We start from the raw sequence: 15,634 nt of genomic DNA, 5'->3' as shown, positions 1-15,634 counted from the left end.
CCTTGCCTATGCATTAAGTATTGTTAGCCAGTTTATGCATAATCCTGGAGAGCAACATATGAATGCAATTATGCGCATTTTGAGGTATCTGAAGTCTGCTCCTGGAAAAGGAATTTTATTCACTAAAAATTAGGATTATCAAAGTGTGGATGCATATACTGATGCTGGCTAGGCTGGAGTAGTAGATGATAGGCATTCTACTTCAAGCTATTTCACCTTTGTAGGAGGTAATCTTGTTACATGTAGAAGCAAAAACATAATGTTGTTGCACGATCAAGTGCGGAGGCAGAATTTCGAGGTATGGCACTTGGAGTATGTGAAGCATTGTGGCTAAGACTTCTCCTGAGAGATTTGGGTTGTCCACCTAGGCAGCCAATTCAACTATATTGTGACAATAAAGCAACATGTGATATTGCTCATAATCCAGTTCAACATGATCGTACAAAGCATGTGAAGGTAGATAGATTATTTATTAAGGAGAAGTTGGATGAGAAGATTGTGGAGCTACCTAAGATTTGATCAGAAGATCAGCTGGTCAATATTCTTACCAAAGTAGTTTTAAGTGGAGTGTTCTCAAAGTTTTTGAGCAAGTTGGGCATGTGGGATATCTATGCACCAACTTGAGGAGGAGTGTTGCAATATTAGATTGTTTCTAATATTGAAAGAGCTTTCTTTCCTAAACTATTCTTTCCTAATCTATTCTTTCTTTTCCTGTAGCTTTCCTACAATTGTTTCCTTTCTTGTAGCTTTATGCTTTTGGCACACAATTGTATATGTACCTGTACAATTTTATGTAAATACAATGAATGGAAAATATTCCTTTGAATTTCTATTTTTTAAGTGTGGGCCTCCTCTAGCAAGAGGGAAGCCTCCAAAAATTGGTGTATGCCGCTTTGAGTGGCAAAGATACAGTATTCTTTAGTAAAAGGTGAAAGAATAGTTCGCTCTGCCTTCACCACGCGGCTCCGTAATTATTATTTATTAACTATAGAAGAATCAAATTTCAGTAAATTATAGTACAACTTCTTAAGCCACACGATAGTATAGCATCTCATCTCAAGATTTTTCTTCAAGTCACTTTTCACACCTTTCACTTCACATTTTTTTGTATTGTACAATAAGAGATTTGAACAACGACCCTCCAAATAGAGCTAAGCCAATTCATGGCTGAATTACCTTCACATTTTGGTTAACTTCCAAGTCACCTTTTGCTTCACATTTTAGTTACCTTCCAACTAGACAATTATAGTTTAAAGAATCCTAGATTCAACAATGTGTGAAGTTCTAGGTTAGAATTTTATAGCTAATAGCGGTTTAACTACAATGATTGCACCTAGATCTCCAGCGATTTAAAAGTGCCAGCTAAAGTTTTGGGTATTTAGTGAGAGATTGAATTCTTTGGGCTTCGTCCGAGTGCAATGTGATCCAGTGGCTCTACAATTAATTGTATAGTTTTATTATTTCTAATGGGGGATTTACCTCTTAAATATTCAAGCCTCTTGCTCCTAGCCAATTTCATCCACATCATCTTCTCTCATAAGCTCCCTGTCTCAAAAGACAAAAACTTTCCCTCTAATATGATATACATGTCTCTTCCAAGCCCTCCTTCCATCAAATTTGTCAAGAAGGCCATGCGAAATTGTTAAATAACAACTACCATGTAACTTTGCTCCATAATCTCACAAATGTGTCTACTCATCTTCTTCGAAAATCACACGACTAAACTGAATGATTAACCTTCCCTTGAAATCCTTGCTCAACATATATGCACACGTTAACTATTTGAAGAATTCATGCTTTAGCAAGATCTGTTTTCCTGGTTTTATATATACATGGTGTGAAGTGAAAATTAAAGAGATGCACAAAATTATTGTTGTTTACCAATCAAAAAATTCATTGGAAATGTTCACTACAATTATTGGTTTTACACAACAATGTTGTCAAATGCCTATTTTCATCGTTCATGTGGCAAGGTTTCAATGATCATGATCATTCATAAAGATTTCATTTTTAGCAATTTAGCCCAAGAAATGTGCAACATTCGGCTCAAATAGAAAATAAAGAATTAAAAAAATTAAAAAAGAATTGTAAGATATATATATATATATATATATATATATATATATAAGATTTAAAAAATTATAAACAGATATTTACCATAGTATACATTGTTAGCATTTAAATTTATTAATTTAATTTCTTGATCATGTGAGTCATTATAGCAAAGGTCATATTTATGTTACAAGGGTGGTTGACATGTTATTCCAGAGTGAAAAAAAATTAATGATCTATATTCTCAATAACTTCATACAACTATTGACACTAGTTTTGGGGAAAGCCCTAGTGTACAAGAAATTATAAAATAACAAACTAAAGTAGAAAATCCAAAGTGAGATATGAAATATTACCTTTAAATATTTAGTATAGCAAAAAAAATTCAATCATAGCTATATAACTAACAATCGAATTGGATAATCAGAAATATGAACTTCAAGCACAAAATGAGACATCTAATGATATCTCCAACAAACAATGGGATACTAATCTTTCATTCATCCTTTCAAACTCAATGCAATAACTTTTCATTTTCCCTCATCTCTTCATCTCCTTACTTTTTTTGACATTTTTTAAAATCCCCTTTTAAAAATTAAAATAGACTTTATTAATTTTTATTAATTCCCAAATAAGTCTCATTATATTTTCTACTAATATCCCCTCCCCACCCAGCCAAAAAAAAAAAAAACATTACATTGAAAAATGGACAATACATACAATATGTATAATGATATACATCTGATTACATTTGTTTAATTAAAGTCACTTTGTTGTGGATTTTTTTGCCAAAAAATTATTATCTTACCTTTTTTCAGGTACAATCTCAATATCATGCTATGCATCTACTTATTATAGACAAAATAAAATAAAATAAAAGAAATAAAAAATCTATATGTTATTTCTATTTTTTTAATTTTTGATTTTTAATTTTATTAATATTAAATTAAATGGAGTTCTCTATTTTTAGCATTAAATTTTACAGAATTTTCCAACCCATCACCTTCCTGTTTTAACAGACAGTACGTGATTTGATAACTTGGAAGTATATACAATTTAGTGGTTACTCTTATATTTGTCTAGAAATTGATATTTTGATTTATTTTTTAAAAGGAAATAACTGACAACTAAGTACAAAATACCCATCCCAGTCTTTAGATGACTAAGATGATATGCACTCTTTCGCATTCCAATTTGGCTAACTTATATTGAAAGTAATCTCTATAAAAGCCAAACTTCTTGGAAATTAGCATTATTATCGTATGATCGAAGAAATGGAAAATTTAAATAAGCTAGAATAGAGAATGAGTATACAACAAACAGGATCTCTGTTAATCTAAAAGAAGCTAGAACAATAAATGAAAATACAATTGACAGGATCCCTGTCAATTTTATTTTGTTAGTTCTTGAATGAGTCAATTATAAATATAATTCATCCAGCGCGGAAAAGACTGGTGAGGCAAGTTTATTCTGCACAATAACAAGAAAAAACACAAAGGCCTTAATTAGTCCCAGTTCCATAACTCGAGCACAACATGGTTAAAGAGAAACTTGGTTACAGAAGGGAACTACTTAGATATTGACAAAGTAAATTGGAATGAAGGTTCTTTCACGGACCTATAAATTCTATGGCAGTTGCCAACCCCGCTTGCATCCATACCTGACATAAGGTTACATGCATGAAATTTTATAATCTTGGGTGATTACCTGGGTTATGTTCAAAACCCATCGTCCACGGCTACAAATATAAAGTGAAATCGGCAATTTTAAACTTTTCTTTTTCTTGATGGAAAACAATAGGAATCGATAATATTCTTTTGATATACATTTTTCCAAAGAGAAACCTGTTAGAAAGCCTAGTATAACTCTTCATAGTCGTTAAGAGGACCCCAAACAGTTTTTTCCACTTCTTCCCATGAAGTGGCATTCCTCAACTCCTCCCATATACTGAAAATAGCTCCCATCACATTATCATCATGCAAGAGGCAATAACACCTGCATTAAAAACGGTAGATGATTCCCTTCATTAGAAAGTCACTACTGTAGTTCATTTAAGATTTGCAATTATGTATAGAAAAAAATGCAATCTAGCCAGATAAAGAGCTATGCCCTCCAAAATCAAAAGGTTAAATTTGAATTTGTTTCGGTGACTTGTAATGGAAGTGATGACATTCATCAGTCCAAAGATCAGACTTACATTGCTTGGTATGAAAGTCGCTCTGACTTCTCACAATCATCTCGTAAAACACCCTCCAAAGGCGGAATTTGTTGTTTGCTTTCTACCCTTGTACGAAAAGGAAGTTTGTAATTCAATAAAAAGTGTTTAAGAAGTTCTGAATCGCCTCTGAACACATCCAAATATATAGCAATAAGCTCATATACAGGATCCCCTGCAGAAACATGGTATAAAACTGACGTTTAGCTATATGAACCATAGAGGAAATCACCATTTTATGGTTGCAATTTGCTTTTCAGCAGCAATCTCGTCAATACTTTAGGATCCTATAAAACTTTTTACAAACACCAAATATATTTCTTCTTCAAATTTAGTGAGCTAGATATGATGTCTTATTAACACCTTGGATCTCAGCATTGTAACCACAAATCTTAAATATCATAGAATGTAAGATCTAGAAGCACTCTATGACAGGCATCAGGAAATTAATGCTGTTAGCAATTGCTGTCTTGACTAATTAGAGTGATTTTATATGATCACCAAGGAATCGGAAAATTAAAAAAACCTAGACATGATAAATTTGATATATGCCAAAGTTGAAGGGAATGAAAATGGAACAAGTATAAGCACATGTTCAATAGATCTTTAGTTGAAAACTCAAAGCAAACAATTAGGTATCAATAATATAAATTTGAAAAGCACTTAGAGCAATTATATATGGTGAGGACAGCATAACAAATACATATTTCTCCCTTCATTTATTCTTCAGAAGTTTAAAAGCTTATGATGATTTGAAAAAAATAATGCACAAAAAGATGGCCATAACCGGACCTTTCAAGAAAAGCTAAGGAAAGCTATTACAAGGAAGACCACCATTAAACAAACATAAAGAAAAAATTATTTTACTGACACCAAATTATAAAGATGCTACTCACTATTTACACAATTAAATCAGAACTAAACCATGGTATATCTGAGCACGAAGAAATCAGCTGCACTAACTGTGAAAAGATGGCATGCTGTCTACCAGTCCCCAAAAACCTTGACGGTTTCAATCATCTCCACTGAAATCCAGTGTTGCCTTCCCTAATTGATTACCCTGATTCCCTGAAAATGATGTAGGGATACCTCCTTTGCTGTTCGTGAAAAATGCAAATTTGATGATGCAGGTGCTGTTGATAATAACATAAAGGGAGTTATTATCAGAATCTAGATACCAGGAATCTCAGAAGTAAGAAACAAATGGGACGTGCCCATTTCATGTCTCTGGGGTCCAAACCTGCCTGCAACTGGAAACAGCTGTTGGGTTGAAACTTGAGACATTTATCTGAATCCAATGACAACTTCTCATTTCTGGGTTATTTGCAGATTGTTACAGCCAGCAGGCAGGTCATTACAGCAAGAAGAAAACCACAAATGGTGGTGCTTTATGTTTTAATTCAAAACTTGCAGATGGTAAATCGAATCCATGTCAGATCTATGGAATTTGTTGTTCTGAACTTCATGAACTAATACAAGCTTCATTGGACCCATGTCAGAGATGTCGAATATGTTTTCTCAAAACTTCATAAACCAAAATAAGCATTATTGGACCAATGCCAGATACGTAAAGTTTTGTTTATTTCAAGCTACATGACCCAATGGTATTAGTCGAGTGAGTATTCTATCTAACCTAAAAAACTAAAAATTATTTTATTTCTTTAAAAGTGGGTATCATTTAGAATATATGATATTTGTACTTTAAAACTTGAATGGATATTCCTGAGGGTCCTTGATATCTGCAGAATGTACCTTACCTAATTTAATGTTTTTCTTTCTTCCCACTTTCTCTTAAGATTGATATCCACTGCTAGAATTTGAGGTTAAAATGGAAAGCATATACTATTTATAGTATTATATTTATTAATAAAAATGCACCCAATTCATGGAATTGAGGTTATTTCAATTCTTTTGGGCCATCTTTTTGTCACTACTTGATGCAGGAGAGTCCTAGGGTAGTTGGCAATCCTGCACGTTGGAGGGATTTTGGCTTTGGAGTTGTGAACTCGGTCACCAAAGGAGTGGTGCTTGGTCGTTATTGGGTGTTATGTTGGCTTAGGAGCTCAGTCGTTGTAGGCTTGCTCGCCATCTACTATGTTGCTCGGCACTCTCTATAGTGCTCGGCATGTGTTGGTTGTTCGGCACTTAAGGAACTCGGCAATGCTTGTGGCAGCTCGACAATGCTTGTAGTTTTTTGTTGACGCTCGGCAGTGTGGCTTGCGGGATGGAGTTCTTGAGGATTTGCTTGGCTGATTTGGTGCATTTAATGTGTATTTAATGGGTGTTGTAAGCCTTTTAAGGCATTTGGTATTTAATATCTGTTGTAGGCTGATTTGTGGCTTAATTATAAGGGTTCATTTAATTTGTAACTTGTTAGGCCAACTTGTGGCTTAGTCGGGTATAAGTAGAGAGGGTCTTGTGGAGTCTTGAATCATTATCATTCAGCATGGAGGAGTAGTTGAGGAGTGAAGTTTGAGTAGAGCTAGTAGCTAAGTGCGGCTTGGAGAACAAGAAGGTTGCTTGGTGAGCTTGCGAGCACAAGTTCAAATTCTTCTTGGGTTCTTCTATTAGATTGAGGATCTGGGCTGGCTAGGTGTTTGGATCTTGCGAGGTCTTGCAGAATTGCTATTGTGATTGCTTTGTATTTGGCCGTAATGGAAGGCCTTACAGCCGGGCATGTTGAATGAAAATCTTATGATTCTGTAATAAGAATTGGCATTGTTGTGGATCTTAATCTCTGTATTATTGTTATTCTTCCGTTGTGTGGTTATTTGTTGGGGGCTAGGACATCTCCTCTGGGGATTCTCCTGCCTTGCACTACATCACTACTTTATTTTTTCTTTTAATATCGTATATGATGAGCTCATGGTTGTATTGGGGGGAAAGAAGGGAAGAGTGGGTAGAGGGGATGGGGGCGAGACAAGAACTTTTATCAATTTAAACTTTATCAATCACAATAGTACCATTTTCTCAATTTCAATTATCATGAAAATGAGAAAAACACTGTCAACAAAATGTTTGCGTGGAAATCCTTAGGGGAGAAAAACCCGGCAACTTGCTGATGTAATAATCTCTTAGGAATTTTGTAGACAACCTGTTAGAGGCATCAACCTCTCATTCAAAATTCCACCTTATCAATGTTGCTTCTACAACGGATAATGGATATTCTTTTTCTCCACAACTACTAATAATTATAACTCTCTTCTTCAACTCCTATAATCTCTCAATTCTGCAATAAATCGATCATCTGCCAAAACTATGAGCTCATTCTTCTCATGTATTCTCATTCTCTTCTTACCAAATCCGCAATCTTATCTTTTCAAGCTCTTCTAATCAGATCTATCTATCTTCTCTATTAATGTTTTTATAGCTTTTGTCGAGTTAAACACTAGGTGTAAAAATATAAGGACATCTCCTTGATTAAATATCATAGTAATATATATATATATATATATATATATATATATATATTCTCATAATAATTGTTTTTTTTAATCATATAAAATATACAATTCAAGGCATTTATATTCACCTCCGAATATAGTGTCATATCCTTTGTTGGTCTCTCGGTGATTGTGCATGTGAGAAGTAATGTACATATCACGTGGGTAAGTTGAGCCTCCTATTCTCGTGTATAATCTCACGTACATTTACCCTGCCAAGTTGTCAAGTAATGTGACCTCGTGTACCCTGACACGTCATGCATCCCTTCATTGACTAGGCATTGTTTCAACTGCCTATCATTATCTTTGATTACATGTCGGTTAAATTAGAGGGATGTTTGTAAGGGGTCACGTCCCCTACAACTTGTCTCCTCTTCGCCTTCTATAAATAAGTGTTCCTACCGGCCACTTTAATAGATTGATCACAATTATACATAAGTACTTCAATATTAATGTGGCGACAGATCAAAGATATTATTGTTTCAAAGTTTATTGATATAATATAAAGGGAATATTTATTGAAGGATATTTACATAAAGAATATATAGTAAAATTTTAAATATAAATCTAACAAAAATTCTCATTTATGGCACTTTGGTGTATATGCTCGATTATCTTTGCAAAAACAGTTCTCTCTCTCTCTCTCTCTCTCTCTCTCTCTCTCTCTCTCTCTCTCCCTGCTTACTTGAAGAGAAAAACCCTTTTATGAAATTAGACACCTTTTAAGTGAGACGTGCCTTTTATTAACAACTCTTTGAGACAAATTAAATTGCACCCTTTGGGAGTAATGCTCTTTCTCTTTAACAACTGCATTCCTTCGCAATCACATCATTCAGTAATCCTTTAAATTGGCTTTGACCAAAAAGTATCTTGCTTATTAGTAAACACTTCAAAGCATACTCTTTCATTAAACCATGTCTTTTGAAGAATAACTTTTGCAAAGGCTTAACCAAGGTTACCAAAGTTTCCAAAATAGGGACGACAAGGGACAAAGCGATGGGTTTCTATGACCAAATTTTTTTATTGACTTTGGATAGACTATATAAATATAGGGAAATTTGAAATGTAATATGAAAACATGGATAAAGCATGCATATATGCATTATATCATATGAAAACATGGATAAAACACACATATATAGAACCTTTGTTGTGTGGAAAAATTGTAAGTCACTAAAACTACAACTTACAAAATTGTAATTTTAGGCAACAGTATAGTGAGGAAATCTCTTGTCTCAGCAATAGGGGAGCCTCCCTTCTTACCGTAGGTGACTTCAACACAATCTTAACTGAAATTATTAACAGGGGTGGTTCCCTCAATCTATTCCTCTTTTTTCAGGAATGATTCACAAGTAACTACACTTTTAATTATACAAAAGTCTCCTATTGCTAAGACAATACTGGTGCCTTGGTGGTTGGCGTAAGACTAACTCCTAAGTCAACAATTATCTATAATATTTTGTTGGAATAACAATAGGAACCCAAAGTCTTTTGGGATTAGCTTGAAATTTCTATTTGGCTAAAACACTTAGCAAGGCACAAAGTCTCTTACTAATTTTAATATCTCCGTCATAAAATAAATGAAATACTGAAACTTTGTATGTGGGACCAATTGATTTAGTATATCCTGGGACCCATTTCTAGTTTAATAAATTTGTAAGTGTTTCTCATGTCATGTGTCGGCACATTGTTCCTCCCTCGGGAATTTTGCTCCAAGGGGGTATATATGTTTGTTGGGTTGGATGTTGTAGGTATGCATCTTCAATTTTATTTTTGTAATTGTGAAGTCCATTTGAGGTTTTTTTGGTTGCATCATTTCGGAAGTGAAAGACCTTCCCTATTTGCCTATTGCAGTTTCAATGGGTTTCAAACCTACCCTACTATGCTTATTAGATTACTCCGTACAAATCTGGCAAATCCAAGTACCATCTTGTTTGCAAATATAATTTTGTGTTTTGGCGAATCTCTGTGTTTGGTGTACATATTTATGCTTGGCGACTACTCCATGCACAATTGATTGATTCATATACATTTGGGCATTCTCTATCATTGGGATTCATTCTACCAATCCGTACAACCTTCCAACCTTATGTCTTGTAAGCTTCACCTTGCCCACCATACAACTACTTGGGTTTTTCCCTTTGTACGATATTTGTTTACCATCCACCATACGACCTTCCTAAACCTTGTGCGATCTTCTTCACCCATTGTACATCACTCATTAACCTCCACTATACACCCTTCATCTACCTCCACCACCATACCCAACACTATACAAGGCAACCGTACAACCTCCCTAGACATTGTATGAAATCCTGGCTCCAACTGTACATCTATCAAATCCTCTGTATGCCCCTTGATCTCCTATTTCCATCTATCGTACAAACCCCTACTCACCAATCTTGGCAAGTGTGGGGATTTTTTATAAGCCAGCCTATGTGGACGCAGTTTTTTCTACATCTAAACATTATAGTGGTATCAGAGCCAATGATCCTGCCAGTCAATGGGAGGTGAATGCAAGTTTATACCGGAAGCGAAGGCAGTGCCACTCAATTAGTAGAATGGGAGATTCACAAGATCCCATTGCTGAAGTCATGTCATTGTTGAGAAAATTCACTAGGAATTAGGTACAAATCAATGGCACTCAACAACTCATGGAGGAAACACTACAAAAGTTAACGAAAGGCAAAATATCTGGAGAACACAATGGATACAGTGATGACTTAGTTACAAGAAAGACAAATCCTTGTCTTGCATGTTTTAACCCTCCATGCTAACCTGCCATCCACGAACAGAGGCACCTCATAAAGGATGGGAACCAACTTTTGAAGAAATGCAAGAACGGTTACGAGAAGATTGGAGGAATGCAAATATAGAAGGCAATATAAATTACAAAGACTATGCCAAATTAAGAATGAGTTATTTTGGTGGTGGCAATCGTGAGTATTTCAATGATGATCTCAAAAGGAAGTTAGTAAGATAAATCTATCATTGTTTGATGGATTTGGATCAATATCTACACAAGCGTAGGTAACGAAAGCTGACACCTACTTCCAACTCAATTTGATGCCCAAAGAGGAAGCAATTAAATTTGTTGCTCCCCACTTGGAGAAGGTAACCAAGTAAACACTTATGCTAAGTTTACATAAAGGCTCATAGATCAGTTTAATAGAAAAGATCCAGAACTCAATTTTAAAGAATTGGCATAATTGGGGCAAACCGAGTCAATTGACAATTAAATCACTGAGTTTTAGATACTCTCCATAACGGTTATTGACATCTCAGAGAGACAATAGACAATACTATTCATGGATGGTTTGTAATGTCCCCACTATCAGGGTTATTTTGGGACAAGTAATACCTGCAAAACAATCGTTAGAATTATAACAATAACAAATCTAACTATACTATTCTACCCTCTAATTTACCCCAACCTTAATGACGTCTCTAGATTGGGCTTCATAACCCTTAGCTATTCCACCGTCTTCTCATGGAGCGCTCCCATTAAGGTTCTTCTTGGACGGGACATCTTCTATCCAAGGCTAATCACATATGTATATGTTGACATCATCAGAATATTTTGGCACGTGGAGATCATCCATTGATCCTAGTCATGGTGGTTAGATAGAGACCTTAACGCCTCAAATACCCTATGCTATGGATCCCATTTAATCTCTATTGTATTAGTCCCGTACACTAACATAACATTATCCAAAATCCAATACTTCTCTTTAAGAAGCTATATTGATTATTTCAAAATAATACTAGATTCATATTATTTAAATAAAATTCATTCATCAAAATCTATTCTCTTATGAATTGCCATATATATATATAATATACCACATATACTTAAATCTTTTCCTCCTTGCACATTCAATTAACTTATGGCATACGCACTAGGGGGAAGTTATAAGATTTGGTTACTTCCCCATGTAATCCATAGCAGCTGATGTGGGTAACATCCTCGTTCACATATGTAATATTTTTTGGTTTGATTTTTTATTTACCTGTCATCTGATTCAATTTCTTTATATATGTAATTTTGGTACTATTTCATTCCTTTCTTCAATCCATGATCCTCTTCAAATATATTGTTTGCATTTATTGGCTGATGTCTTTAGTAATATCCCCGTGGTAGGAATATCAGTTTTTATCTTTTCCTCCACACCCACGTACGTTCATCCTTTCTGCTATTAATATAACGTGCCCTTTGACTTGAGCAGTTGTATTATTTGGGACATGACCCTTATAGGGTACCTTTGATATTTGCTCATACATTTATCCCCCGCCATTTGTAATTAAGTGGCAGTTTACTTTATATTTAGCATTTAGTTTAATATTAATATTTGAGTAGTCGTCCAAGGTAATTAGCTTATTCATGTTATCTAATTAATGTAAACATTAATTTATCTTGGAGATATATATTGGCAATTAAATTATTATTTAATCTAATTTATTCATCCAATAATATTATAGATAAGATCATCTATAATGATTAATATTAGATTTCTTTGTTGGAGGGGATATTACATGGTCTAACATAACTGCTGAAGAGATGGGTAAAGGGTCTAATATCCCATCACTCTCTCTGAGGCATTCAAGGAGGTTCGGAGCATGTCGTCATCATTAGCCTCATCTTCTCAGAGTTACTCCCACACCAAACCACTGTTGGCTCTGAAGGAAGATGATGCTAAACCCCCTCCAAAGTAGCCATCATACAAGAACTTAGGAGGAGAAAATTGTGTTTCACCTATAAGGAATCGTGTGAACCTAGTCACAGATGCTTAGGAAAAGGGAAAATGCACTACATTGAGGTCAAGTCAAACGGTGAGGAGAACAAGAGGATTGGACCACGAAAGGGGATACCTAATAGGAGGTTCCCAAGGAGGTTATCTTAACTGTACAAAGAGGATCATCACACTAGTATGACACGAAGGCACCATTGCTCTTGCTGATATCCTGAGGAGTACGGTTTTCAAGGTATGGGGAACCCTCCAAGGACAAAGAGTCATTGTAATGTTGGACAACAAAGCCACAGTTAATTTCATAAACTCGTCACTTGTCAAGCAAAGATGCACCCACTTGGTTCCCTAACTGAGCATTACCATGGGAAACCACACAATGACATAGGACTTCTTTGTAGCGCATGTAGATGACATGGAGGTCACTTTGGGCATGCAGTGGATGGAAACTCTAGACAAGTACACACAGAGAGCTTCAAGCGGATGCACTTCTCTTTCGTAGTTGATGGAAAGAAGGTTGTCTTGAGAGGGATGGGGAATGATGGACCAAAGGAGGTTTCATCTCGACGGATGGAGGCCATCTTCTGACATGATGACATTGCCTGGGCAGCACATTGCTTCATTTCGACAGAACCTATAAAGAGGCAAAATGCATACTACTAAGATCATGAGCTTCAGGTCATTTTGGATAAACATTATAGGGTTTTTGCCAACATTCCACCTGGTATACCTCCACACCAAGGTTATGCGCATACCATCGAATTGGAAGGTGGTGCCAATCTAGTCATCATCACACTGTACCACCATCCCAAGAATTTTAAAGATGAGATTGAAAAGACAATTCAAGAATTGCTCAACAAGGGATGGATCCGATCCAGTTGTAGCCTCTTTCTATCATCAGTTGTACTAGTAAAAAAGAAGGATGGGACATTACGCATGTGTATGGACTACCGTATGTTGAATAAGAAGACAATCAAGAATAGATACCCCATTCGTAGGATCGATGAGCTGCTAGATGAGTTGCATGGCGTAGTCATTTCGGATATCATCAAATTTACACAAGGGAACAAGATGTGGAAAAGACAATCACTACCTGCATTATGAATTTTTGGTCATGCCATTTGGGTTAATGAATGCCCCAACCACATTCCAATCCCACATGAACCACATATTCAACAAATAATTTCATAAGTTCCTATTGGTGTTTTTTGATGTCATCCTCATTTATAGTAGAACATGGGCAGTGCATTTGAGGCATTTGGATGAGGTCCTTGGGATTATGGAGGCATAGTCATTGTTCGCCAAACAGTCCAAGTGTGTTTGGGATGATAGAGATACTATACTTGGGACATGTTGTCAATAGGTATGGAGTTCAGGTTCACAAAGACAAGATTTAGGCAATTCTTGACTGGTCACTGCCAAAAACTCTCTCAAAGTTGCAAGGATTCTTTGGTTTTTGCAGTTATACAAGAGGTTTGTAAAAGGATTCTCTTAGCTCAGGGCGGCATTGACGAATTTGACTAAGAAGGGTTCGTTTCAGTAGAGTCAACAAGCACAACACACCTTTGATAAATTTAAGGAAGCAATGAGTATTTCTATGGTTCTTGCATTACTAGATTTTACTCAACCCTTCATCTCGGAATGTAATGCCTTCAGTGAGGGCATTGGTGCAATATTGATGCAAGATCAACACCCAATAGCTTTTGAGAGTTGGAAACTCATAAAGGGTGAATGGTTATATTCCATATATGATAAAGAAATGCTGGCCATCATGCACAACTTGACCAAATTTTGACAATATTTGGTGGCTATCGGGTTTGTTGTCTGTTGGGTGAATATTTTGCAACCGACACTTTGTGTAAATTTAGTCGCAAAATAGGATGACCAACCACATCGTGTGAGACAAAGTCTCTCCTACCTTGAAGGGAAGGCTCCCCCTTCTCATTGTTCCTTGGATCAACTCAAGGTAAACAAAAAGTTAGAGGTAATTTGAAGGGTGTTACTAAAAATTTTCCCTCTTTTTTTTAGGAAAGAATCCACTTACTACCTAGCAGGTAATGGGCAAGAAGAACCTCTAGACTACACTTCTAGATCTAGAAATTGGAAATAGTGATACCGATAAACCAACACCAACTCAAACACTAATTGAAAAGGGATTTGAGTCCAAAATCCACTTACTACCAAATAGGTAATGGGCAAGAAGAACCTCTAAACTACGCTTCTAGATCTAGAAATTGGAAATAGTGATACCAATAGACCAACACCAACTCAAACACTAATTGAAAACGTACCAACTTGGATCTGAGTCTAGTTGTTCTACACTATAAAAGTAATTCACTACTATTAAGGCACAGACTTCCAGAAGTAGATGATTTCTACGGTATAATCCTATAACTTATTTTAGTTCAAAGACATGAAAGTAACTTAAATGTAACAAAGTGCATGAATATCAGACAGTAATATAACCTACAATCAAAGCTTCTAGTTTTATATTACCACAATTGCTCCCAGTCAAAGCTTCGACTCCAATTGTTTCTTTTTAATCACTTGCTCTAATAAACATACAATAGTAACATGAATCAAAGCCAATAGACACAAATCCGGTCAAAGCTTCGAATCCAATTGCTTCTTTGTATTCACTGTAATGACCCATACCTACGACTCCTTTAGAAATCAATGTGCAGCCACTAGAATGAAGTCGTACGGTCAGCTGAGTGCAGTAGGGAAGTTTGAAACACTTGTACGGATACCAAAGAGGGTGTACAGACAAGGCTGAAGGTTGTATGGTTCAGGCCGTACGGTATGTTATTGGACACCAAATGTGTTGTACGGTGTGAGAGAGATGATGTACGATTGTGCAGTTAGCAATCTGGCCATACGGAGGTATAAGGGATCGTATGGTGAAGTGAGAATGAAGTTGTATGGTGAATAGAGTAGCCGTACGGTAGGGACTATGGGGCCGTACGACGAGTGTATGGAAGTCATACGGTTGAGTATATGGAGGCCATACGATTGGCTAGGAGGCAGTATGGCTTAGCTTGGAGGTTGTATGAGTGAATAACGATAGTTGGGCAGAGTGTTGTGAGAGACAGAAAGAATGATTTCAAATCTACACTGTAAATTATTAATTCCAAATTCATTAGACAATGCCAAACAATAGTGGAGATTAAAATAAAAAC

The 15,634-nt window shown here is 35.8% G+C and overlaps 1 protein-coding gene and 1 non-coding gene across 3 annotated transcripts in view; both read right to left on the bottom strand.

Moving 5' to 3' along the window:
* Nucleotides 1-848: 848 nt before the first annotated feature.
* LOC149557473 (U5 spliceosomal RNA) lies at nucleotides 849-965 on the bottom strand. Its single transcript, XR_016352495.1, has one exon. It is a non-coding gene; the product is annotated as a U5 spliceosomal RNA (small nuclear RNA).
* Nucleotides 966-3,315: 2,350 nt separating this feature from the next.
* Nucleotides 3,316-15,634, bottom strand: part of LOC149557472 (putative glycosyltransferase) — a 138,679-nt gene continuing 126,360 nt past the window's right edge. Inside the window, exons 16-19 of one of the 2 annotated variants that reach the window (XM_089832126.1) lie at nucleotides 4,250-4,442; nucleotides 3,879-4,047; nucleotides 3,670-3,712; nucleotides 3,316-3,522 (exon numbers count right to left, since the gene is read on the bottom strand). In XM_089832126.1, coding sequence (XP_089688252.1) covers nucleotides 3,909-4,047; nucleotides 4,250-4,442 — 332 coding nt within the window. In that variant the 3' untranslated portion in view covers nucleotides 3,316-3,522; nucleotides 3,670-3,712; nucleotides 3,879-3,908. The remainder of the gene's footprint in view (nucleotides 3,523-3,669; nucleotides 3,713-3,878; nucleotides 4,048-4,249; nucleotides 4,443-15,634) is intronic. The other variant, XM_089832127.1, reaches the window with a different exon arrangement.

This window comes from Cupressus sempervirens, chromosome 5, assembly GCF_028749045.1.
Source record: "Cupressus sempervirens isolate cs-2001-9-10 chromosome 5, ASM2874904v1, whole genome shotgun sequence".
Classification (NCBI taxonomy): domain Eukaryota; kingdom Viridiplantae; phylum Streptophyta; class Pinopsida; order Cupressales; family Cupressaceae; genus Cupressus; species Cupressus sempervirens.
This window is presented reverse-complemented; position numbering and strand designations above follow the sequence as displayed.